Raw genomic sequence first — 25,670 nt, forward strand, 5'->3', positions numbered from 1 at the left:
CCACGCTGCTCTTCACTGGGTTTAGGGGTTCCTCCCACCAGCCCATAGCTTAGTCACCAGGGGCAGTCAAGGGCAGTCCCAGGAAGCCCAACAATCCATCCACACAGTGTTTCAGCTAACCCTATGGTGAGCCAGGAGACAACCCATCTCACCCTCCAACTCTAGGAACCAAACAAACAATGCTACCAAAACTCAAAGGAAGAGGCTATAGCCATAAAATGCTGTTTAAAACAGATAACATGGAAAAATGTTTATGTTAAGTACAAAAGAGACATAAAATTGTATATACAATAGAATAACAACTATGTAAACACACCAAAAATCTACACACAGAAATGTCTAGAGGAACACTTAACACCAAAAGATTAACAGCGATAGCATTTGGGTGGAAAACTGATTCTTTTTAAAATTCCCAAATTTTCTTTAATAAACACTAATTATTATTGCAACCAGGAAGTTTTTCTTAAAAATAGTAATAATAATAATAACCCACTAGCTGGTGGCTGAGCAATGCAGTGTTGTTACTGTCACATACAAATCAGTGGCTCTGGACCCGACTTGAAAGTGGCGAGCAGCCCTGCCCCACTGAAAACTCAAGCACCTCTGGCTCCACTGAGAGCATCCATGCAGCCCCAGCCTTCAGCCTCTTTGGCCAACAGCCTTTATTCTCTTTATTCTGCCTTATTCCCACCACCACATCATCTCGTCACTTCCAGCTGCATCGTTTTCCTTTCCTTCCCAACTCAGGAGTCAGGTCCTTATAGAGGCCATGAGTGCATGTTTCCAAAGGACATGGTACCTCAGCTTTGGACACACAACTCAATACAATTCATTTTCCTGCTGACAGGAAAATCATGCTTGTAGCTGCTCTGGGTACAGATATGTTAATTATGCAGTTTTCTGTTAACCCTGTTCCAAGCACTCTCTCTGAAGTTATTCCTACCATGAATTTTCTACCCTGGGAAAGTCAGGAGTGGGCAGTAAACAGCTCAGTTCATTTGGTTTCTAAAATTTCCTTCACTATTAAACGGCAAAGCTATATAAAGTGTGTATCACTGAAGCCGCAGGTCCTAGTCTACATTGAGAAAGATGCATGCCCCTTGACCTTTAAGTTTGAGGAACAAGTCAAAAATTGCTAGCCCTGGCCAGTGTTTCTCAGTGGTTAGAGCATCAGCCTGTGCCAGGTTTGATCCCTGGCCACGGTCAGGGGCATGTGCAGGAAGCAACCATTTGATGCGTCTCTCACATTAATGTTTATCTCTTCTTCCCTCTCTAAAATCAATGGAAAAAAATATCCTTGGGTGAAGATTAAAAGAAAAAGTAACTGCTAAAACAAAATAGTAATTGCTTGCAATTCATAGCCTATTTCTGCTGCTAAGCAGAGGCAGTAATGGCTTGCTTTCCCCCTAGCAGACATGTATTCTTGGGCAAGTCCTTGTGGATAAATCATCTTGTTGAGTCTGTTTCTGGAAGTGCAGGGAATACGTTACCTGCTTAATTAAATGTTTGGGAATTTAGTAAAATAACATGCCATTCATTCATCCTGCTCTAAGAAGGCCATGCAGGGGAGGAAAAGCCATAAGCTAGCCGCAGCTCATCTCAACCCTGGTCAGGACCCCTCCCTCTCCCAAGAGAAGGCAAGGAACAGAAACAAGAAAGAAGACCTAACAGGTAAACAGGAGTGACCTGTAATTGGTAAAGCCCCAAACTGAAAATGCCGTGGTTCCAGCATCCTGTCCCCAAATACTGTAAGCCAGACACAAAAGGCATGCAAAAGTGACTGTCACACATATAAAGGTGCAGACAGAGTATCACCAGGCAAAAATGGGGGCTAATACTGCAGAGAGGGCCCCAAAGTGCGGCTTGATGAACACAAGGGAGTTGTCCCAAGACCCTCAATTAGCTGCCATGGGAATAGCAAACACTTGAAGCTTTGCTCCGTTAAGTCTCCTAAGGGAAAATGTAATAGGGAAGACTCACAAACACTTGTGGCAAATACTATTAGCAAGGATGCAGTCTTTCCCCAGGCTGTCCTTCAGCTAAACTCCGAGAAACAACAGGTATTTTATATATATGCATACATACACCCTAATAAAACCCTAATACGCAAATTGACCGAATGATGAAATGACCGGTCACATGACACGCACTGACCACCAGGGAGCAGATGCTCAATGCAGGAGCTGCCCCCTGGTGGTCAGTGCGCTCCCACAGGGGGAGTGCCACTCAGCCAGAAGCCAGGCTCAGCTGGGTGCCGCAGCAGCGCTAAGGACCCCTTGGGGGATGTCCGCCTGCCAGCTTAGGCCCTCTCCTAGCACAGGGAATAGGCCTAAGCTGGCAGGCAGACATCCCCCAAGGGGTCCCAGAAAGCGAGAGGGTGCAGGCCAGGCTGAGGGAACCCCGCCCCAGGGCACGAATGTCGTGCACTGGGCCTCTAGTATACATATATATGTATGCACATACACAAATATATTTAAGTGAAGGTGTACACACTGTGCTAGAATACAAACAACAGAAATCCCAGGTCATATATAAAAAGGCTAATATAACATATAACATAGGCCTGGAGCCAGCTCATGGTTGAGAGCTGGGAAGGGATGGTATCATCAGAAGACTATGTACACAATTTGTGGTGGGCAGGGAAGGCATCAGTGTAAACAACTCAAACTTACTCCACAATACTGGCCCCACATGAAAGTATGATGTATCTCATGTACAAAAATAGACTCCCTTGCTTTTGTACATGACCACACTGGGTAGACACCCAGGAGGACCATGGGTTTGTCTTGATGACGAGGGACCACACTAGGCTACTGCTAAACCTCCCAGTCCTAGGAACTCACCTGTTACCCCTTCCTCCCTTTTAGGTTCTTGGGTCTTTTCCCACCCAAAACCCAGAGCCTGAGGCATGTCTAGGTCACCAACCCTCAAATGACTATAACTTGCAAGGCTTCCTAGCAAACAAGGTCTTTCTGTATCTGTCCCTTTCTGACCCCAAGATATATGAAGACTTATTTCTGTAAATGTTTGGCACCTAAGTAAGATGATGGTTGTGGATTATACCACAATAACACAGGGAAACCCAGTAATAAGACATGCAGGGTGAGGGCAAGGGTCACTGAACTGCTCTAACATCTCAAAACCAGAACTGTGGCTTCCCATGCATTTATGGGGGGTGGGAGAGGGGATGTGCAGAATTAATAACTTCACCAGCTCCTCAGCAGCAAATACATTCAAAATTGAAGGTGCCTTAAGGGCCCCACTATACCCTAATCATGAGTCTGGTCATCCTCTGGAGGAGCTTGGTGCAGTTGACAGCTAGAAAATCTGAGTCCCAATTGAATCTGCCCCACCAAGAGTCCTTTTGAAGAAGCTTGGCAAAGTACTTTTTTTTCTTTTGAGCAGATGTACAGCACGTCCATGGGAAGGCCATGTGGAAGGATGCTCTCCAGCCCAGTCAAATGATCCAGTCCCACTATTAGATCAGTCCCCTCTGAGTTTTTTCCTGCTGGCCACACTCACTGTACAGAAATAGCCAAACAGCATCAGGATCAGTCATCAATGGTGGGCAACCAGAAGGCCTGGAAAAAGAACATAAAGTCAACTTTAAAAGCCAAGTCGCTCTCTTAACTACTAAGCGTTCTTTTACCCCTTCCCACAGCATCAAGCTGTCCAACCCTTATGGCTGGTGGCCCTCCCTCCCAAACAACCGACTCTGGCAATCTATAGAGAAACACTCCACTTTACACGGTTCTGTTTCCTTCCAATACTGCTACCCTTTTTATCCTTACCACAGAGGCCCAGTGGTAAGGAAAAAAAGGAGTGCTGACCAGGAGGTAGGCATCTGGGTAACCTGGCCTCATACTAATGTACCTCACCTTCCTGGTCTTTAAAAAATGAGGATTGGACTGGATGGTTTTGTTGCATTTTTTTTTCTGACAGTTTTCATAGTTAGGAAGGGGGGAGGGGGCGGTGAAGAGAAGGAAGGTAACATGTTCTGGGTAAGTGCCTCATCTTCTAAATATCCAGGTAGGTTTAGATGCCAAGAGGAAACTGGTGGCTGAGACTCATGATGCTTTATTCTGCCAGTGTTATCTAGGAAGAGACACTGCCTAGAGAAAATTTTCTAAGTGATGAGTTATGATCAACTATAAAAATGTCTGAGGAATTCAGTGATAAGTTGAGAGAAATGGAAATCTTATAGGTTACAACCACAAAAGGCTTGTTCTAAGTATTTTAAGAAGCCAAAAAGCTGTCAAAACCTAGCCCAGGTAGTTTGGGCATAGAACCAGGAGCCAGAGTTAAAACTGACTTAAGATCTCCCGGGAGCTCACAGGTGATCCCAGATCATAGAAAGAAGAGTAAAAATGAAAGGCCAGCCCAACCAGAAATCAGAGAATAAGAGGTGAAACATGGAAACAACAGTTGAGAAATATAAACTTGGGTGCTTGTAATGTACCTATTTAGAACACATCTTGCTGTGCTCGCTTCAGCAGCACAAATATTACAACACAACTTGCTGTGCTCGTTGAAACACCCACAACCCAACTGAAGGACATCTCCCATTGTTCACATACCATGTTGGAACATGCACTGGCAAAGGTCATGAACTTGGGGTTGAACTGCAAACAGGTAATGGGGCCTGTATGTTTGCCATCCAACACAGCTACTTTTATACCGCTCTCTCCATTCCAGACATGGATCTTGCCATCCTCTGAACCTGAATAGAATGATCAAAGAACACACAACAGCTCAAAGCACAATAAAAAGGCAAGTGGCAAAGAGACATAGATTGGCATCTAGAAAGAGGTCATGTTTCAGGACCCAGCCCTCAGCAGAAATTGAGAGGGAGGAGAAGCAGTGAAGAAAGGACACTGGGAATTAATCTTGATCCTAGTTATTTGTTCCTAAGCAAATAACTTCCCCTCTGACTTTAGTTTTCTCATTAAAAATGGGGGCTGAACCCAGCTGGTATGGCACAATGGTTGAGCATCAACCCATGCACCAAGGTCACTGGTCAGGGCACATGCCTGGGTTGTGGACTCGATCCCCAATAGCAGCATGCAGGAGGCAGCCCATCAATGTTGATGTTTCTCCCTCTCCCTTCCTCTCTCCCTAAAATCAATAAAAACATTTTTTTTAAATGGGGGCTGAATATCATTACATCACCAGCACCTAGCCATTAAGATGACTGAAATGGGGGGATGAGAAGAGATAAACCAAAGAACTCATATACTTGTATGTATAGCCCATGGACATGGGCAATAGGATAGTGAAGACCTGGGGGGTGGGTAGGGACTGGGAGGAGGGAGGTCAAGGGGAAGAAAATGGGAGATATCTATAAAACTAGCAACAATAAAATGTATATTTAAAAAATATTGAAAGCAGGATTACATCAGAAAGTTAGTATTACTAGTAAGATAGTGCTTGTAGAGTTTAACCCTAACGCTAGTCCAGGGAAGACCAACATTAATGCCAGTTCCCAGTAAAGAACTGCAAAGTCAAAACAGTTTAAATACACTATACCTTTGGCATACTGTGCTACACAGAAATCTGAGAACATCTTAACAAAAGGATAAAAAATACTATCTTAATTAGTTAGAACTAACAAAAATAATACAAACAAAACCTCAGTATTAGAAAAATAACCCGCAAAGGGTATAAAGAGCACTTACCAATCATAATAAACTGGGAATCTGGAGTAAACGAGGCCTCCAATGTGACAGCTTTGCTGTTGGCATAACCCTAAAGAAACAGAACCGTTCTCTTGCCAAAGTGCCATTAACAAAAAAATAACTGCCTAGAAACACTGACCCAGCAGACTCATCACCTCCCTTTCTGTGAAACCCTCTTCTCGTGCACAATGGCACCAAATTTCCACATGTGGCCCCACCCTTTACCACTCACCCCCTACTCCAAACTCCATATTCAAGAGAGCAAGAAAACGTTTATGGTCAGGAATTATATGACATCTAAACACTAAACTTGGTCACTGGGTGAGAAGTGAATGTCTCAGAATCCAAGAGAAGTAAGTTCATATATAGGAACAAAATGCAAGCCCATGCCTCAATCAGTGAGTCAAGGATAGCTGTTTGTCTCCACTAACCAGTGAACACAACTCTCAGCCCAGGAGATAGGAACATGGAAGCAGCTATGTCAGCTCACCCCAAACGTGTGCATCACCACTCCCTTGAATGCGTCAATGAGACGAATGAAGCTGCCGTTGGTGGAGATGAGAATGAGTTTGCCATCATTGCTGAACTTAAGTCCTGTCCACTCACAAGTCCGATCATACTGCATCTTAAATGTTGCAAATGGCCCCTGCAAAAGATAAAAGCAGCAGCCCCAATGCACATCAATAATTCCTTCTGCCAGAGCTCTTATTCTATCCCCATTTGGATTCCTTTTTGACTAGGGAAAGCAAAGGATGAACTGCTATGACACTCCCCAATATCTACCATATACCTCTCTATCATAGAAAAGATTCTTAAAGCCCTAGCTGGTTTGGCTCAGCAGATAGAGCATCAGCAAACTGAAGGGTCCCGGGTCCGATTCCAAGTTTTGGGCTCGATCCCCAGTAGGGGGCGTGCACGGAAGGCAGCAGATCAATGATTTTCTCTCATCAATGATGTTTCTGTTTCTCCCTCTCCTTTCCTCTCTAAAATCAATATATATACATACACACACACACACACACACACACACACACACACACACACACACACACATATTTTTTTAAGGTTCTTAAAATGTCCATCTCACCCTTCAAAACTTCCACAATATCAAGATAGTTTAAGGGTTTACCTTATCAAAAGAGCGAAGGTCATAGAGTTTGACCATTTCAGAATTGACGCCTGCAGCAAAAATTAACCCTTCTGGATCAAAAGAACAAACTGGCTTGCCCTGTAGGTGCATGAGGCCCTAAGAAAACAAAAATAAGAAAAAAAGTTAATGAACCTAGGATCCTATCAATATAAAATTTACTTTTCCCAAAGAAAACTATGAAAGGGACACAAATAGATAATGGTTGCCCAACACGTAGCCTACCTACAGAAGTGAAAAAGTAAAACTGAAATAAAGCTTTTATAAAAAAACAGGTCTCCATACAACTGATTTCAGATTAACCTTAACTGTATTTTATAGCCACTAAATCCAAATAAAAAACCTGAGGCTAAGGCTCCAGGAAAACGTTTTTAAAGCAATAAGCCACAGAGCATAATGCAATATGCACTGGATTAGGGCATTTGCTTAATTACCAGCTACCTACCAGAAAATCAGATTTGCTCCAAAGTTTTTTAAAAGACTCTGGGATCCCAGAATGGAACCAATGCTTTTCCCTTTCCTTGAGAGGGAGAGTTGATGACAGGGCCTACCATACATAACACTCAAAAGTGTAACTGTGAGGTACCATTACCTGGCAGTTAGGAGACCGGAGATCCCAGAGTCGAATGGTCTTATCAAGAGACCCAGAAATGAAAGTGTCATCCACAGGTGACATGGACAAGGCCACCACCCTGAAATGCATTGAGATAAATAGGAGTTGAAGCAAAATATTTACAAAAACTGGATGTGAACCTTAAACCACTCTACCGGCTTACATATATAAACCTGTTCTCCCCAAACTGCCATTTTAAGGAACACACTACACAAGCAATCTGGATAGTCAAAAGCAACTAATATAATGAAAACAACTTAAAGCTATAGCATAAAAATGTATGATTCCAATGCAAATCAAAACACAATGAGATACCACTTCACAACCACCAGCATAACTATAATCTAAAAAAGAGATAACGGAAAAAGAGATAACAAATATTGGTGAGGATGTGGAGAAGTTGGAATCTTCATACACTGCTGGTGGGAATGTAATGCCACAGTTCCTTTGGGAAAGGTTTATAGTTCCTCAAAAAACCAGAGTTGCTATGACCCAGAAATTACAAAAAAAAATGAAAATGTATGTCCACACAAAAAAAGTACACGTATGCTCATAGCAGCATTATTCATAATAGCCAAAAACTGGAAACCCAAATGTCCATCAACTAATGAATGGATAAGCAAAATGTGGTATGTATCCATACAACGGGATATTATTCAACATTAAAAAATGAAGTACTGATTCATGTTACATACAGTATGTGTGAACCTTGGAGACATGGTAAGTGACCAACACAAAAGGCCATATACTGTCTGATTCTATTTAATCAAAATGTCTAAGAAGAGGCAAAGCTATGGAGACAGAAAGTAGATTAGTGGTTGCCAAGGAGTGTGAATGGGTACAAGGTTTCTCTTTGGGGTGATGAAAATGTTCTGGAATTAATATAGTGGAATGGTTGCCCAACTTCGTAAGTGTACTGAAAACCACTAAACTGTTTACTTTAAAAGGGTGAATTTATGGTACTGAACTATATGGGTACTCAGTGAGTGGTCTGTGGCCTAGACTAAAAATCTATACCCGAGTGGCCTAGACTAAAAGTCTACACCACTCATTAAGTATCCCATATAGTTCAGTACCATAAATTCACCCTTTTAAAGTAAACAGTTCAGTGGTTTTCAGTATACTTACCAAGTTGGGCAACCATTCCACTATCTTAATTCCAGAACATTTTCATCACCCCAAAGAGAAACCTTGTACCATTCACACTCCCTGTACCCATTCTAGATTTTTAAAATCTAGAAATAGAGGAAATTCAAGTTTTGAATGATACTGAAAGGGGTTCAGGAGGTTTTGGTTCCACTAGAAAGAATTAAAATGTATACCATGAATAGAAAATGAAAAAAATTTACCAGCATGGCTGGGAGGGTGGACTCAAACTGATCACTGGGGTCACTCCCAGGACTGATCCAACAGGTCTGGGCTGAGGTCTGAGAATTCAAGTTTCTAACAAGCTCCTAGGTGATCATGAGACTGCTAATTTGGGCATTATACTTACAGAGCCACAGGCCTGTGCTACCAGCAACCATATTTTTTATATAGGTCCCTTTGTATGATTATCCCATTAAGAATTACCCACTGCCCAGCTGGTGTGGCTCAATGGTTGAGCATTGACCCATGAACCAGGAGGTCACAGTTTGATTCCCAGTCAGGGCACATGCCTGGGTTGCAGGCACAATCCCCAGTAGGGGGTGCAGAAGGCAATCAATCGATGATTTTTCTCTCATCATTGATGTTTCCATCTCTCGCTTCCTCTCCCTTCCTCTCTGAAATCAATTTTTTCTAAAAAAGAGAATCGCTCACTGAAAAACATTTCTTCCAAGGCCTCATCCTGAGCTCTCCTGTCATCTCTGCTGGTGTTCTTGCTCTGCCATTCTGTGCTCTGAAGAGACACCCTCCATTTCCCCAGCATTTGGGCCTAGCCTGAAGAGAAGGACCACATGTGGCTCCACTTTACCTGCCTCTCAGAGCATACCATGGCCCTGACCATGGGGTTCTTGAGGGGTGAGCTATGACCTGTACAGTGACTGTGACTCTACCATATCACATATGAAGAAAGCCCTTGTGAAAATAGACATTCAGGTGGCTCTTTCTTCTGGGTGTTATGGACGAATAGTTCCACATTCTGGCTTGGCTGCAAAACACTTCATAGATTTAGCAGCTGGTATCACAAATCAAGACTACAGATACAGAGGAGCCCTGGCTGGGGTAGCTCTGTTGGTTACAGCATTGTCCCAATACACCAAGGTTGCAGGTTTGATCTCCAGTCAGAGCACATACATGAATCAACCAATAAATGCATAAATAAGTGGAACAACGATGTTTCTCTCTCTCTCTCTCTCTCTCTCTCTCTCTCTCTCTCAAAAATCAATAAATAAAAAACTTTTTAAAGTGATAGAGGAAATATGCATGTTGTACTGTTTCATTTTGACAAAGAAAAGCTTGAAATAAAAAAGGTGACTAAACTGCACAGCTCATTTGTAAATAGATTTTTAAAATCTAGAAATAGAGGAAATTCAAGTTTTGAATGATAGTGAAAGGGGTTTAGGAGGTTTTGGTTCCACTAGAAAGAATTAAAATGTATACCATGAATAGAAAATGAAAAAAAATTTACTTTCCTTACCATTTACTTTTTTTAATTTTTCTTAAAAAAAAAAAAAATCTTCCAATATAACTCAACTAACATTTACCCTAGCTCCCCAACTTAAACATTTAAAAGATACTGTAAGCTAAAATTTCCTGGGAATGCTAAGGTGATAGATATTAAAGCAGAGTGAGCAAAATGCATATAGATAGACATGTAATTTTATGCCACAGCATTCAGGTCAATAGCTCAGAGGAAATCCATCTTGGCAAAAAAAAAAAAAACAAAAAAAAAACATTATGCTGCGAGGTACAGGGAACACAAAAAGGAATAGTACCTCAACTGTATGGAAGTTTAACTATCTAGTCGAGACAACTCCAAGAGAAGGTCAGGGAAGGCTTCCTGGAAGAAGCATTACCTGTGGTAAACATGATTTCAATGGGAGACACCTTTCCAACTGAGAGAGAATGCTGGGGAAAAGGTCAGAGCCAGAGGAAGAAGAACCTGAGTCCAAGGGAAAGAAGTAGGCAAATGTGGAGAGTCTTTAAGGCTTCCTGAGGGAGGTTGTGGTCAGAACTATAATACAAGGTGCTAAAGCAGGATGGTGAGGGAGGGGGAGATTAATTAGGATTTGACAATAATTCACCTGACAGGACATAAGCCAGAACTCTAGAAGCAAAGGAGAGAGTAGGGAAGAGAGTGACATAGGGAATTAAAACTAGATAGAATCAATAGGATTTAACATCTCACTGGATGTGAAGGGAGGGGAAAGGGAATCCAGAGAATTGATAGGAACAGACATGAAGAAACATGAGGTAGACAGAGAGATGACTCAAGGAACAGAACAATGATGGATGGAGTGTTGGGCCTGTCAGGTGGGGGCATGGAAAAAACATCTGAACAGATGTGTATAAAACCTGTAGGTGGAAGTTGAGTCTGGAAATCATGACAGACATGGGCTAAAAATACTGATTTGGGAAGCCATCTGAGTAGACATGAATGAAATCAGGGGAGATACATTTTTTTAAATACCAAGAAGGGGGAGAGGCTAGGATAGAACCTTATTTATTTTAGAGCCAAAAGGAGAAAGAGAAGCCAAGAATATCAAGAGGATAGAATCGAGATGGGAAAAGTCAGCTGCAAACTGGGGAAAAAATGTTTTACTGAAAAGTGAGCACCCCCAAAAAAGCCCAAGGCAATGGATTTTAACGGGAGGCAGCAGGGAATGGGAAGTAAAACAGCTTAGAAAAACCCCCATACATGACTCTGGGACTAGACTGAGAATGATTTCAACGATGAATAACTGTGAGGAGGTGGAGACAGGAGTATGCAAATTACTCATGTTTGACAGAGAAAAGGAGTGGGTGAGAGGCTCCAGAAATAGATTTAAGATACAAGACCAAGTTTGTGGACAGCAAGGAAATGTCCAGTTAAGGAGATGAAAGCAAACAGAGATTGGTTTTGTCAAGGAAGAAAGGCTACTCTTTTTTCAAGAAAAGATTAGAAGGAAGAGCAGAATTTAGGTAAAAGAAATAGAATTTGAAAAGAACTTATTTTGGATGGCCTTGATTTTGTCAAAAGGAGAGGGACAAAGTCTTCTACTAATAAGAATCAGGTTGTCAAGAGATTGGACAACTGGGAAGATTGGAAAGAATTTTGAACAACTGCAATCAACTCTTAATTACAGATAACAGTATATTAGTGAACGTTAATTTGATTACAAACAAACAAAAACATCTACTTGTCACAAGCCATTCACTGTCCGGCACTACAGTAATCAACAGCTGCTGCCTCTTACCTTCAGCAACATAGAAATGCCCTGCCCAATCAGAGTGCAGCCTGGCTCTTGGTCCACCTCCTGTCAGGGTACTCTACCACTCCAAGCCTTACTTGGTTTCTGGACATTTGCAAATGAAAGCAGGAGGAAATAACCCCCGCCCTGTGATTAAAATATCATCCAAGGGGAAAACGTGTTTAACATTCAACCAAAACTTGACAAACTAGAGAAAAAAATACTGAGGAAATTAGCGAAGGAGACAGAGAGAAGCAACCTACACTACCAAACAGAATAAGGAAACAAGCTTCTTGACTTTCAAAAGTAACAAAGGACAATTATTCTTTTGCATCCTCATTAAGATCCCCACATAGAATATGTTTGTGTAGAGCAGAAGCCTGCTGAAATGGGACCACCTTACTGGAAGGCTTCATATATGTACAGATATCCCTTTCATTGGGGTTCCTAAATGCTAACTTTATTTTTTATTACATAGGTTTCCACTAAATATCTTTAATCTACCGTTGTTCCTAATAACGTTTTAACTGTGATTTTGAGACAGGCCAGTAAACCAGGACAAGTGGACTAGGGAAAGTAAGATCAGACTGTTGAACAGCAGTTTGCAACTATCTAGAAATTCAAGATGCCAAGCAGTTACTAGTACAGCCATCTAGTATACAGTGGTCACCAACCTTTCGGACCTCATGGACCAGCAGTGGTCTGTGGACCACCAGTTGGCGACCGCTGATCTAGTATATCCTATCTTCCCTAAACCAGGGACATTTGAGTAAATGGTTCCCACTTCTCCTCCTAACCAGAGGGTAAATAGCTTAAATCACTCTACGCAGGGAGACAGCAGAAATCCAATTAGTGCCATTTGCTAACCACAACTAAGGACAGATGAAGTTAAGAGAATAAACCTCATTTTGGTACATCAGCATAAAGCTGATGAATGTTCTATTGAGACTCTCCCCTGAGACTTCCCCTAAACACCCAGCCTTTAAAACCCCTCAAAACAAAGTTCCCAGCCTGCATTCTCCTTCCTACTTCTTTCCCCTGGGCATGTATCTCCTAAACTCCAAGGGACCCCACAAGGCTTGCAACCAAGACGGCAATGGGCAGTGGCAGATCATCCCCAGGCAAACCCCCGGAGCCTGTACCCAAGGCCCCCTTTTCTCTGACTTCTTAGTGAGCCAAAGCAAACCAGCCTAAGCTCATTTCCCAGCTCTTCCTTGTTTCATTGTCCCTAGCTTTAATAAACGTCCTCTAAAATTCACCTGGACTTCACGTTGTGAAATTTTTCCTGCACGAAGTCAAGAATGCACACACTACAGGCTGGCCCTAGACAGACTCACCAAGGACCAGGTCCCTTTCTGGTAACAATTTAAATTTATCTATAAAGTCCTACCCCTACCTCCACAACCTCAGTTAATCAAGAGTTGAATGGGTGGGGATTAACAAAAGAAGACCAAGAGGAAGGCCAAGCAGCAGTGAGGAACTAGCTTTAGTTCACTGATAAAATCTCTCCATTCATTCTTCTATTATCTGAGAGTTCAGGGATAAAAGAACTATCTACTTCTATAACACTTGGGTCTTACCTTTTGCTATGTCCAGGAAAGTATCTGATGTATTTGTTGTCATGCAAGGACAGGTAACGAATAGTATCTGTAAGAAGACAAATAAGGCATGATGATATCCTACTATTTTTAAAGAAACTTACTTTGCATTTCCATCTTGAAAAGGCAAGGTCAAAGAAGTTATTGCTGTCTATAACCCAAGCAAGGTGTGAATAAATAGTAAATAATTCCTTTCCACAACTAAAAAGAGGGCACTACAGATCTGACATAATTCAAAAGCAGAATTCTTAAGTTGACAGACTATAGAGCAATAACCTCACCTGAATGTTAACTGTGTTTACAATTTACATAAAAACTAAACAAAATGGAAAGAGAAGTTCTATTACTTCTTTCCTAATTAACCAACTATCCACTGGTCCCTTGTGCATCGGAGAAATTAGTTTAAAATACTAATAAAGTGGCCAAAAGAAGTGAGAAAATTTGGGTTTCAAAGATCTCTAAGACATTTTCAAAATAAAACTCATGAACGATACCAAGAAGTCAGAACAGTGAGATTTTGACAATAACAAAGAAAGGAATAATCGTAGAGATTTGTGCTTGGATAAAATAAGACACTCTTAAAAACCAAATGATTCTATCTGAAAAAAAATAAACAAAAAAGATGGTGGTGGGAAGGGAAATGAAGTGCCATAAAGAACAGAACTGGAAAGTACTATGCCCCTAAAAAGACTATGAATAAGGAACAATTGTTGAGAAAGGGGTAATAGGAAATGATGCCAAAATGCAGAAAGGAAAGCACAGAAAGAACATTCTGGAGGAAAACAGAACACAGGAACAAAGACACTAACAGCACCGAGTCATCCCAGTGGTTTACAGGAGTACTTTCTAGTAAAAGGGCATTTAAGCTGAGAGAGGGTTACAAAACTGAACTCTGCATGGTTTTCCTTGAATACATCTTTAAAGTTCTCAATAACAACTACAAAGTCTTCCTGTTTGTTCTATTGCTGGGATCTACTCACCTTCCCTAAGCAGAAAAAGGCTTTCTCCCCATTACCTGGTTTCCCAAGATGAGCAGGGCGTTGCCATCCTCTCCGCCCCACTCGGTAGCTGGCGCGCTGTTCCTGGCAAGGCAGTGGCCTGTACAGTTATCTCCTGTACCGGGTGGTATCATAGACCCTCAAACTGTACAAACTACTACCTCAGCCTGGAATCAGGCAAAAGGAAACGAAGCGTTGAAGGAACTCTTCAGGATGCACTCGAGACAGGAAAGGCAATATCCTCACAGCAGAGGCCTGGCAGCAAAGCTGCCAAGTGCCACACATTTGCCTCATCTTGAACCAGATTTGGACAATCCTTATTTAATCACCCAGAAAAAGACTCCAACAGAAGAAATATACCAGTCATGCAGATAATCACATAGATATGTTTCCTTAGGATTCTAATGTTCTATATATGCTTGTCAAAAGCATCAAATGCATACTTACTTAAAAAACCATTTCTGAAATACAGGTATGAAAAGTAGAAATAATATACTTACTAAAAGTCAAGTACAGGCAGAAACATCTCATAAAAAAATATTTTTTAAAAAAAAGACATTTCAGCTCTGAGACAGGCAGAGCCAAAATAACAGTCTAAGCAATCTCTGTTGAATGACATTAGAAAACTCTTACTGCAAAAAAAAAAAATAGTGAAACTATCAAATTAGTGAGAATTTTTTTAAACAGGAGCCCTAACATGAAAGTAAGTGTTGCCCAGTCGATGCGGCTCAGTGGTTGAGCACTGACTTATGAACCAGGAGGTCACAGTTAGATTCCTGGTCAGGAACATGCACAGGTTGTGGACTTGATCCCCAGTATGGGGCATGCAGGAGGCAGCCAATCATTGATTCTCTCTCATCATTGATGTTTCTATCTCTCCCTCTATCTTTCTCTCTGAAATCAATAAAAATATATTGTAAAAAATAATAATAAAAAAAAGAAAGTGGGCCAAAACCGGTTCGGCTCAGTGGATAGAGTCGGCCTGCGGACTGAAAGGTCCCAGGTTCGATTCCGGTCCAGGCCATGTACCTTGGTTGCGGGCACATCCCCGGTGGGCGGTGTGCAGGAGGCAGCTGGTCGATGTTTCTCTCTCATCGATGTTTCTAGCTTTCTATCCCTCTCCCTTCCTCTCTGTAAAAAATCAATAAAATATATTTATTAAAAAAAAAAGGTGGTATTGCTCAATTATCAAGATCATCTATCAACTGAGAACAACTTATCCAGGTGAAATGCAGGTAAAAACAGAGTCCATTTATTAGAGAAAGAAACTCACAAGTTTAATTTCTGAAAATAATTTTACTCTTCAAAGACATTAGCTTTACTTAAAAGTAAAAAGGGAAAAGGATAAAATTCAGATCAAAAAATTGTCCCCAGAATCAAAGACAAACAAGGTCAGCATAATGTCCTTTATTGACACAGACCATAAAAGATTGGGCATACACTAAAAACTCTTCTAAGATCCCATAAACTATCATAGCTCAAGCATTTGTGAAAACTTTTCTCAAATCTCTATATTTTGAAGAGGAGGTACTATTGTTTTACCACTTGCTGTGTGTCAAGTATTCTTTCCTTTCATTTGTTCTAAAAGTATTCTTCTCAGTTTCAAGAAGTACAAACCATAAATACCATTTGTTGCTTCCTATTTCCACTTTCTACTCTAAACTGAAGATCTTTCATACTCAAGTCCTTCAAAAGCACTTGCGGCTTGCCTCCAGCATCTTTTCAGTCATAACAATGTTAGCACTGCTAACATCATAGGAAAATATTTAAAGTAACAACCAAAACAGAAATAGTCACAAAGATTCCATGAACTATTTAACAAAGGAAACCATGACCATTAACTACTAAAAAGAAGGCTTGCTTACCGTCTATTTTATTAGAGCTGTAAACGACTGTGTTTGCTGCATGAGTATATCTGATGAGGTCCACGCCATATTTCTTACTGTACAGGGTTCTCTTTGGTCTGATAAAAAAATGGACAGAGAAAGAAAACCATCAAAATCCTCCATCATCAAAATCTGGGATCTTCATTTTAAAAAAAGCACTTGAATGATGTGGCAAGGATGAGGATTCTTGGTAATCTCTAACACTGGAAAGAATCAATTTCTTACAAGAAGGGAAGAAACAAATGAAATCAATCAAGTGCAACAGCCTTTCACCAAATGCAAAGATTCGAAAGTGGAAGTAAATCTGAGGGCTCAATTCAGTCTTTATTACAATGTTCAAAAGTTAGCTTTGACAAAAAGTACATCTATTTGGGAACAAAGGCACACACAAAAAAATACAAGTCATCCTGATAACAAAGAGAGATATGGAAATACATCAAACCAGTGAGGCCAGAACTTACTGTTTACCTTTCCTAATAACCTGCTGTTGCAGAAGCTATCCATTCTCCCTATCCTACATGTCCAAAGTACTTACTGAGCCTTTTGGAAGGCAAACCTAACTCTCCCTAGCAAAACTAGTCATTCGTTGCTTTCTTTTTACTTAAATGCAAAATCACTTATTTCCCAAGCCAGAGGATACCAATCCATTCGCTGAAGTTCCTTAAATGTCTTCCTCTATGGAAGCTTGAGGATCAAGCTGAAACCAAACTCAACAAAATCATCAACCAAAAACTTCATCATGTTCTACATTTAGGTGTAGGAGAATTTCATAAATCCTGTACGAATGTTTACCGAGAGTTCCGATTAATGAAAAAGTTCACCCTGTCATCAATGCAAATTCATCTTGGCACATAGATGCTAAACAATCAGATGACCCAGGCAGCTATAAGAAATTAATCATTTGCACTTCCGATATTTTTGTTTGTTTGTCCTCACCTGAGTATATTTTTTCCCATGAGAGAGTAGGAGGGACTGAAGGAAGGAGGGAGAAAGGGAGATCAATGTGAGAAAGACCCATCTCACATCGACTGGTTGCCTCCTGCACATGCCCTGAATGAAGTGGGGATTGAACCTGCAACAAGGTATGCGCTCCTGACCAGAAATCAAACCCACAACCCTTGGGTGCATGGGCAGACACTAACCACTGAAAACACCAGCCAGGTCTCAAAATTTTTGAATGTCAGTAAGATTAAGAATTTCCCTACATAAAACGCATTTCCAAACAAGACTTCTCACTCCAAATGAACTGAATTTTCCATGTTCTTACCATTACTGAAAGATCAGCTAAAAAGATCAGCTTAGAGGCTAGCTACCTAGTCAAGTCCACTGTCCAGAGTTGCTCATTGGGGTTACTTTCTGTATGGTGATAACCAGTCAGAGTAAACAAGTGAGTATGAGCATGCACATGTGCTTGCTCTCATAAGATAGTTGACTTTTCCTCTACCAGTGAAAGGAGAAGCTTACTTATCCCAGTATTTCAGTCTATCTACAACAGTAGAGCCTAAAGAGCCAATGTTAAAGTCTGTGGTGTAAGGAAAATTTTCAGTTCCACTTTTATATACTAGGTGTACCGGTTAATAATGGCGGATTTTGTAATCAAAGAAAACATGATAATTTCAAGAGAAACATCAAAATTGCTTTATTCAAAGTAATGTCCATTGCTAGCTACACATTTCCTCCATCTTTCAGGTAATTTGTGGATACCGCCCCAATAGAACTTATCTTGTTTTGAGGCAAACCATTCAGAGACCCAATTTTCCACTTCTTATGTTTTGAGTGCTGCTCAGAAAGTGCGTGCCATCTATCGGAACAAGTAGTAATCTGAAGGAGCAAGGTCTGGTGAATATAGTGGGGGGAAGGAGGGGAGCGGGGGTTAATACTTCCCAGGCAAGGTCTTTTAATGTGTCTTTAACTGGTTTTGAAGTGTGTGATGGTGCATCATCATCATGAAGCAAAATTATTTGCCATGTCTTCTGGCACATTCTGGTCGTTTCTCAATCAAAGTGTGATTCAAATTGATTATTTGTTGTCGGTAGTGATCAGTATTAATGGATTCACCTGGTTTTAGAAGCTCATAATACACCATACCTTCCTGATCCCACCAAACTCAGAGCATTGTCTTCTTTCTGAAGCGATTAGGCCTTGCAGTTGATGTTGAGAGCTTGTTTGGAGGTTCTAGCAGGGGAGCGCAGCTACTCGTATACCCTTGACCGTATACCCTTGACCGAAAACCGGTCCTCTCCTCTGGGGGGAAGGTCGTCCTCTTTGACCGAGCGCGCAGCTTCGGGAGGGACGCACATGGATCGGTGAGGGAGGAGGGGGACACCCGCCTAGCCAGCCAGATCAGCCGAATCAACCCTGGCGATCAATGGGGTGACAGATGTCGCAGCCCGCCCTCACATCCTGCAGTTGATGTTGAAAGTTGACCTGGATCAAACCATGATTTTGTGCGTTTGGGATTCTCAAAATAAATCTTCTTTTCATCGCCAGTCACAATTCGATGCAAAAAAAATACTTTCTTTCGTGCCGTTGAAGCAACATTTTAGTGGTTTTTCATTGACTTTTCGGTTTTCCATTTATATTTCGTTCAGTTGATGTGGCACCCATTTTCCTTCCTTTAAAATCTTTCCCATTGCTTGTAAACGATCAGAAATTGTTTGCTGAGCAACGTTTAATCTTTCTGCAAGTTGTTTTTGAGTTTGACACACATCTTCATCCAGTAATTGTTGGTCTTCAAACTTTTTCGGTTGACCTGGACGTTGTCTTTCACATCGAAATCATCACTTTTAAAGCGTCTAAACCAGAGTTCACAAGTATCTTGAGATGGAGCATGTTCACCAAGAGCTTCCCGAAGTATACAATAACTTTTTCTTCAAAATAATGAATTAAAACTTCCCACAAATGCTCTTTTTTAAAAAAATATATTTCTTTATTGATTTCAGAGAGGGAGAGGGATAGAGAGATAGAAACATCAATGATGAGAGAGAACAATTGATCGGCTGCCTCCTGCACACCCCCTATTGGGGATCGAGCCCACAACCCGGGCATGTGCCCTTGGCCGGAATCGAACCTGGGACCCTTCAGTCTGCAGGCCAACGCTCTATCCACTGAGCCAAACCCGCTAGGGCTGCTTTTTTTTTTTTTGGCACGAAATTCAACACTTTTACTAGTAAGCGTAAAAATATCTATGATGTTAACACCTTCAGCAAATTTGACACATGAAGTTTTGAAACTTGCTGTCAATACAACAAAATAGCATACATATCAAATCACATATATATCAACATATGTGTAACTCTATCTATTGAAAAAAATCCGCATTAACTGGTACACCTACTAGTCTATTTGCCTCAAATTTATCAATAATACTAACCTGAGATTTGTTCTTAATTACAGAAATCTTTTACCACATGTGATTTTCTAGCTTGAAAGTAAGATTCTAATGTACTGCATTCATTTCAGAGAATCTTTACAAAGCCCAGGAACAACATTTTTTCACAAATATTCTGGTAAGCTTCTCTCCACCAACAATGATTCTGGTGATCAAGAATGAATAAATAGCCCTAGCTGGTTTGGTGCAGTGGATGGAGCTTCGGCCTGTGGACTGAAGGGTCCAGGTTCGATTCTGGTCAAGGGCACATGCCCAGGTTGCGGACTCGATCCCCAGTAGGAGGCATGCAGGAGAAAGCCAGTGAATGATTCTCTCTCATCATTGATGTTTCTATCTCTCTCTCCCTTCCTCTCTGAAATCAATAAAAATATATTTTTAAAATAATGAATAAATAATATTAAAGCCTTCTCTTTGAATATTTCGCATCACCTGCCACAGGTATGGTAATATCCTTCATATTCTCTCAAGTTGAAAAAAAAATCACTCAATGGATGAACTCCATTATAAAATTTTAAAGAACAGTAAACTAGAAAACATAGAGCATAACGAATATTGTTTGCTCTAACCGGTTTGGCTCAGTGGATAGAGTGTCGGCCTGTGGACTGAAGGGTCCCAAGTTTGATTCCAGTCAAGGGCATGTATCTTGGTTGCAGGTACATCCCCAGTAGGGAGTGTACAGGAGGCAGCTGAATCAATGTTTCTCTCTCATCGATATTTCTACCTCTCTATCCTTCTCCCTTCCTCTCTGTAAAAAAAATCAACAAAATATATTTTTTTTAAAAGAATATTGTTTTAGCCCGGCTGGTATGGCTCAGTGGTTGAGCGTCAACCTATGAACCAGGAGGTCACGGTTTGATTCCCAGTCAGGGCACATGCCCAGGTTTCGGGCTCAACCCCCAGTAGGAGACATGCAGGAGGCAGCTGATCGATGATTCTCTCATCACTGATGTTTCTATCTCTCTTTCTCCCTCTCCCTCTCCCTTCCACTCTGAAATAAAAATATATATATTTTAAAAAGATACTGTGCCTTACAAGAAAACGTTATTTTTCTTCCAATGTTGGTTTGACCCACAGTAGTGGCAAATTTCTTCTTCACATTACCACTTAGGATCATGTACTCTGTCCAATAGGCTTAAAGAGGTCATCTAATATCCAGAGAAGTGAAATGACCAATGTCACATACCTGGTCACAAGGTCAAATTAGAACCCAAGTCTCCTAACTACCAGACCACTCTCCTGCCACAATGAAACAAGGTCACAATTACTTGATAAGAGAAAAAATTTTAAAGTATGCCCTACACTATTGTATCAACAATAAATTTCCTAATTTGGACAACTGTACCTGGTTATATAAGAAAATGTCATAGTGCCTAAGAAACCCATGTTTAGGAATAAAGGGGCTTGACCTAACCGGTTTGGCTCAGTGGATAGAGCGTTGGCCTGCAGACTGAAGGGTCCCAGGTTTGATTCCGGCCAAGGGCATGAATCTTGGTTGCGGGCACATCCCAGTAGGAGGTGTGCAGGAGGCAGCTGATAGATGTTTCTCTCCCATCGATGTTTCTAACTCTCTATCCCTCTCCATTCCTCTCTTAAAAAATCAATAAATTAAATTTAAAAAAAGGAATAAAGAGGCTTGATACCTCCAACTTCTAGGGGAAAAAAATGTGTATGTTTAAATATGTACATAGAGAATAAAGCAAATGGGGCAAAATGTGGCCAATTATTGGATCATATGGGTGTTCTCTGGAACATTGCTGTGACTTTTCTATAAGTTTGTAATTATGTAAAAATGCTACATGAGTGAATAAACTACAGTATGTCATAAAATTAACATTTTACTTTTAACAAGACAGGACTTCAAGTCACTGCCATCCCTCTCAACAAGCATTTCAAGGAAGCCAGGTTCAAATTACTTCTAGCTCCAGAACCCCACAACTGACCCCGATTCCAGCTTCATACGTTACTCTCTTCCAAGCAGATTAAGTGGCCAGATATGGCCAGAAATCCATATGCTAAATGAACTAAGATGACTCAAAAAACTCAGCATCAATCACTTCAGCTAACGAATTCTCTTCCCCCAGGACCACCACTATAGGCCATCCTCCCACATAGAGCAGGCAAATCCAGAGCCAATTACCTAACACTTTTTCATAGCCCCAGTGGGGAAAAAAGTGGGTAGAACATGATGGCTCAGACCAAACAGAATTACTTTAGATAACTAAACTCACAAAGAGACAAGTTCCATAAAAAGTTTATAGAAGACATCAGTGTGTATTTTTAAAGGAAAAAAAAAAAAAGAAGAAGAAGAAGAAGAAGAACAGCTGGAGAAGATAAAGGAAAACCCAAAGATTCAAAAAATAAGATCTGGAACTAGACAACCAAATGAAGTCTGACAAAACCAAACATCTGCAAGCCTGCTTGAGTAAAGTGGCAGGGAAATAAAATTTAGTCTAAATCCAGTTCTGCCCCCAAGGAGCTCACAACTTAGCAAGGACTGAAAGAAAGCAAATCTACAAGGGTGAGGTGAAGCTGACAAGGTCCCCAGGAAAAAAAGCAAAAAATGCTGGGCTTACAAGCAGGTGTGGTGGGTCTCCAGAAGACTTGGGGCAACGTATAAATTTCATGGTTAGACTAGACTCGGTTTTTTGATAATTCCAAGTGGACCATAAAGTGTAATTTTTTTTTTTTAAGCCTAAGAGGAAACACAAAATTGTTATACGATGCTTTCTTTGTTCTAATGGGAGGTCCCCATTCAGGTCGGGATGGGACGGCCAAGTTTGTTTGTGCCTGGCCAAAAGGAAAAGTTTCAGATGTTGGTAAAAAGTTCACTTATAAGCGTGGGCATCGGGGCCGAAGGAGTCTGAGCATGATTTGGAACAGAAAGGAACGGAAGCACCAAAAAAACAAATCCTGACGCTAAGCACTGCAACCCACGCGGCCTTGCAAGGCCGCGGGAAGCTGAGGGCCAGGGGCCGGGCGGAGTGCCAGCGCTGGATCGAGGTCACCTCCGAGAGGGCACGAAGAGCGGCTGGCTGCGGCGCGAGAGCAGCCTCCGCGGTTCGGCGCTGGGGACAGAGCCAACCGTCATCTCTGATAGAGTAAGAGGCGCGGAAGAGCTACCTTGCTGGGGCAGGTGTGGGCAAACCCGGCGCTGAAAGGTCAAGGTCAAACTGGGGTTTGGAAAGCGATGCAGAGCGCTCTCTGAAGAGACCGAAGACTTACAAAATACTACTACTACTAGCATTACAACCGTTATTTCTTTAAAAAAAAAAAAAAGGAAAGGTCTCCTGGACGGCTTCGGAATGGAAACGGCCCTGGCAGGAGCGAGTGCAAAATAGGCCGGAGGCGGGAGAGTCAGAGCGGGGAACGGGCCGCGGGGCGACCCACGCGAGGGAGGAGGGGCTCAGAGCCGGGCCCAGGGCCAACCGCCGCACTCACTTGCCCTCCTGGCAATCATAGAGCACGATGGAGTCGTCGTCGCTGCTGGAGATGACCGTCTCGCCGTTAGGGCTGAAGTCGAAGCAGTTGATCTTGTCCGAGTTCTCACGAAACACCTTGGCGACGCGGAAGCTCCGCAGCACGCCGTCGGTCAGCTTCATGGCGGCGGCGGCGGCAGCGGCGGAGCAGGGCCGGGGCGGGGCCCCGCAGCGAGCGGGCAGGCGAGCGAGCGAGCGGGCGGGCAGCCGAGGCGCCGACCCAGGCAGGGCAGGCGCCGCGCCGGCGGCGAGCGGGAGAGCGGCCGACAGTCGGGGCGCCTCCTCCTCTCCCTCCTCCTGCTCGTGCAACGCTCTGCTGACAGTGAGGCCTCGCCGACCGTTCCTCCTCACAGTAGGCTCACGGGCAACCGACGCGGATCAGCTCATTGTGTCCGCCATCTTGGGGCGACTGGCAGAAGCCGAGGGCGAGGGACCTCACCGCGGGGCAAGCCGGGAAAGGGGGCGGGGCGTAACCGGCGGCACGAGGCCGGGAGGCGGGGCGGTGACGTCAGTGACGGCCTACGAAGAGTGGAGTGGCCGCATGGCTCGAGGCGGCGATTTCCCCAACGGCTGTTGGGCGGGAGACGTGGGGCCGCCCACCACCTTCCCCGTGGGCCGGAAGACCTTGGTGCCCCGGAGCGGCGGGTCTTTGTGCAGCCTTAGCCCCACCCCGGCTCGGGCGCCCCCTTCAGGCCACGCGGAGATCCGCTATGTCAGTCAGTGAACACAGCGCTGGCGGGCTTTCACTGCTAGTCCTGGCCAGAGCGGGCATAGTTTCAATTTCTGTATTTTTCTTTATTGCGTTATAATTTATGGTAGACTGCACAAATTTTAGGGATGAATATTTTTTCATTTGGATAGACACTCTTGTGATCACCAGCCAGAACTTTAAACCTTCTTTTAAAACATTTTAATTTACAGCATAAAGCGCAGAGTGAACTAATTTTAAGTGTACCGCTCCACACTCATCTAAGTTTTTAAAAGCATTTACATCAGATAACATGATACTGTCTATAGGGGACCCTAAAGATTCCACCAAAAACTACTAGAACTGATAAATGAATTCAGTAAGGATACAAAATAAATATCCAGAAATCAGTTGCATTTTTTCAAGGATATTTTTTCATTGATATCTTTAGAGAGAGTGGAAGGGAGGGAGAGAGAGAAATATTGATGTTGGTTGCCTCCTGCACACTCCCCAAACGAAGCGGAGAATGGAGCCTGCAACCGAGGTACATGCCCTTGACTGGAATGGAACCTGGGACCCTTCCGTCAGCTGCCAGATGCTCCATCCACCAAGCCAAACCAGCTAGGGCTCAGTTGCATTTTTATACACTAAAAGTGAACTATCAGAAAGGGAGACTAAGAAAACAATCCCACTTACAATTGCATAAAAAAAAAAAATGGCCCTAGCCTGTTTGGCTCAGTGGATAGAGTGTAGGTCTGCAGACTAAAGGGTCCTGGGTTCGATTCCAGTCAAGGGTACGAACATCTGTTGCAGGCTCCTCTCACAGGGGTCCTAGTTGGGGCGTATGCAGGAGGCAATCAATCCATGTGTTTCTCTCACATCAATATTTCTCTCTGTCTTCCCTCTCTTCCACTCTCTCTAAAAGTCAATGAAGAAATATCCTCGGGTGAGAATTTTTTTAAAATTAAAAGTAAAAATAAATAAATAAAATAGCCTGGCCATTTGCTCAGTGGTTAGAGCATCGGCCCACCAACTGAAGGGTATCAGGTTCAATTCCTGGTCAAGGACACATACCTTGTTGGAGGCTCCATCTCCCGGGGAGTGTGCGGGAGGCAACCAATCAATGTGTCTCTCTCACATTGATGTTTTTAATTATTTTTTAAATTCTTTTTTGTTTTACATTGATGTTTTGATGTCTCTTCCCCCCCCCCACCCCGCACCTCCTTTCTTCCACTCTCTCTAAAAAAAAAGTCCGTGTGCATGTGCTCCCAGACCATGTGCGTGCACACCCTTCTGCAGAAGTAAAGATATTTGCCTTGCTGAAAAATAAATTATTTAAATCAATCAATCAATGGGGAAAATATCTTCAGGTGAGGATTTGAAAATGAAAATAAAATAAAATACCTAGGAATAAATTTAACCAAGAATGCAAAAGACCTGCACTTGAATTAAGACACTGAAGAAATAATTTTTATTTTTAATCCTCACCCGAGGATATTTTTCCATTGATTTTTAGAGAGAATGGAAGAGAGAGGGAAAGACAGAGAGAAACATCGATGGGAGAGAAACACATCGATTGGTTGCCTCCGACCAGGGCCAGGGCCCGAGGAGCCTGCAACCAAGGTACGTGCCCTTGACTGGGATCAAACCTGGGACCCTTTGTTCCACAGGACAACGCTCTATCCACTGAGCCAAACCAACTAAGGCTAAAGAAATAAATTGAAGAAGATACAAATAAGTGGAAGCATATACTGTGTTCATGCATAAGAAGAATTTACATCATTAAAATGTACGCAAAGAGCCCTAACCGGTTTGGCTCAGTGGA

General features: G+C 42.3%; 2 protein-coding genes and 1 pseudogene across 2 annotated transcripts in view; 1 reads left to right on the plus strand and 2 right to left on the minus strand.

Moving 5' to 3' along the window:
- LOC103295175 (60S ribosomal protein L27-like) overlaps positions 1-25,670 on the minus strand; it is a 170,742-nt gene that overhangs the window by 86,767 nt on the left and 58,305 nt on the right. The window lies entirely within an intron of this gene.
- Positions 220-23,583, minus strand: WDR82 (WD repeat domain 82). The gene is made up of 9 exons (XM_008151622.3): positions 23,120-23,583; positions 16,270-16,367; positions 13,389-13,455; positions 7,415-7,514; positions 6,805-6,921; positions 6,166-6,321; positions 5,676-5,745; positions 4,578-4,720; positions 220-3,581 (listed from the first exon to the last, which is right to left on the minus strand). Exons 1-9 carry the CDS (start codon positions 23,278-23,280, stop codon positions 3,552-3,554), a joined length of 942 nt encoding a protein of 313 aa, XP_008149844.1. The 5' UTR covers positions 23,281-23,583; the 3' UTR covers positions 220-3,551.
- LOC129147152 (deoxyuridine 5'-triphosphate nucleotidohydrolase, mitochondrial-like) lies at positions 8,060-10,009 on the plus strand (annotated as a pseudogene).

The sequence above is a fragment of the Eptesicus fuscus genome, chromosome 18, assembly GCF_027574615.1.
Source record: "Eptesicus fuscus isolate TK198812 chromosome 18, DD_ASM_mEF_20220401, whole genome shotgun sequence".
Lineage (NCBI taxonomy): Eukaryota > Metazoa > Chordata > Mammalia > Chiroptera > Vespertilionidae > Eptesicus > Eptesicus fuscus.

Excerpts from the sequence above, each read along its gene's own strand:
- WDR82 (XM_008151622.3), bottom strand. The coding sequence starts at position 23,280 with ATGAAGCTGACCGACGGCGTGCTGCGGAGCTTCCGCGTCGCCAAGGTG. Across the intron at positions 5,746-6,165 it reads TGGTGATGCACACGTTTGGG|GGTTATGCCAACAGCAAAGC; the intron begins GTGAGCTGACAT and ends CTGTTTCTTTAG. Across the intron at positions 4,721-5,675 it reads TTCCCAGTTTATTATGATTG|GTTCAGAGGATGGCAAGATC; the intron begins GTAAGTGCTCTT and ends CATTCTATTCAG.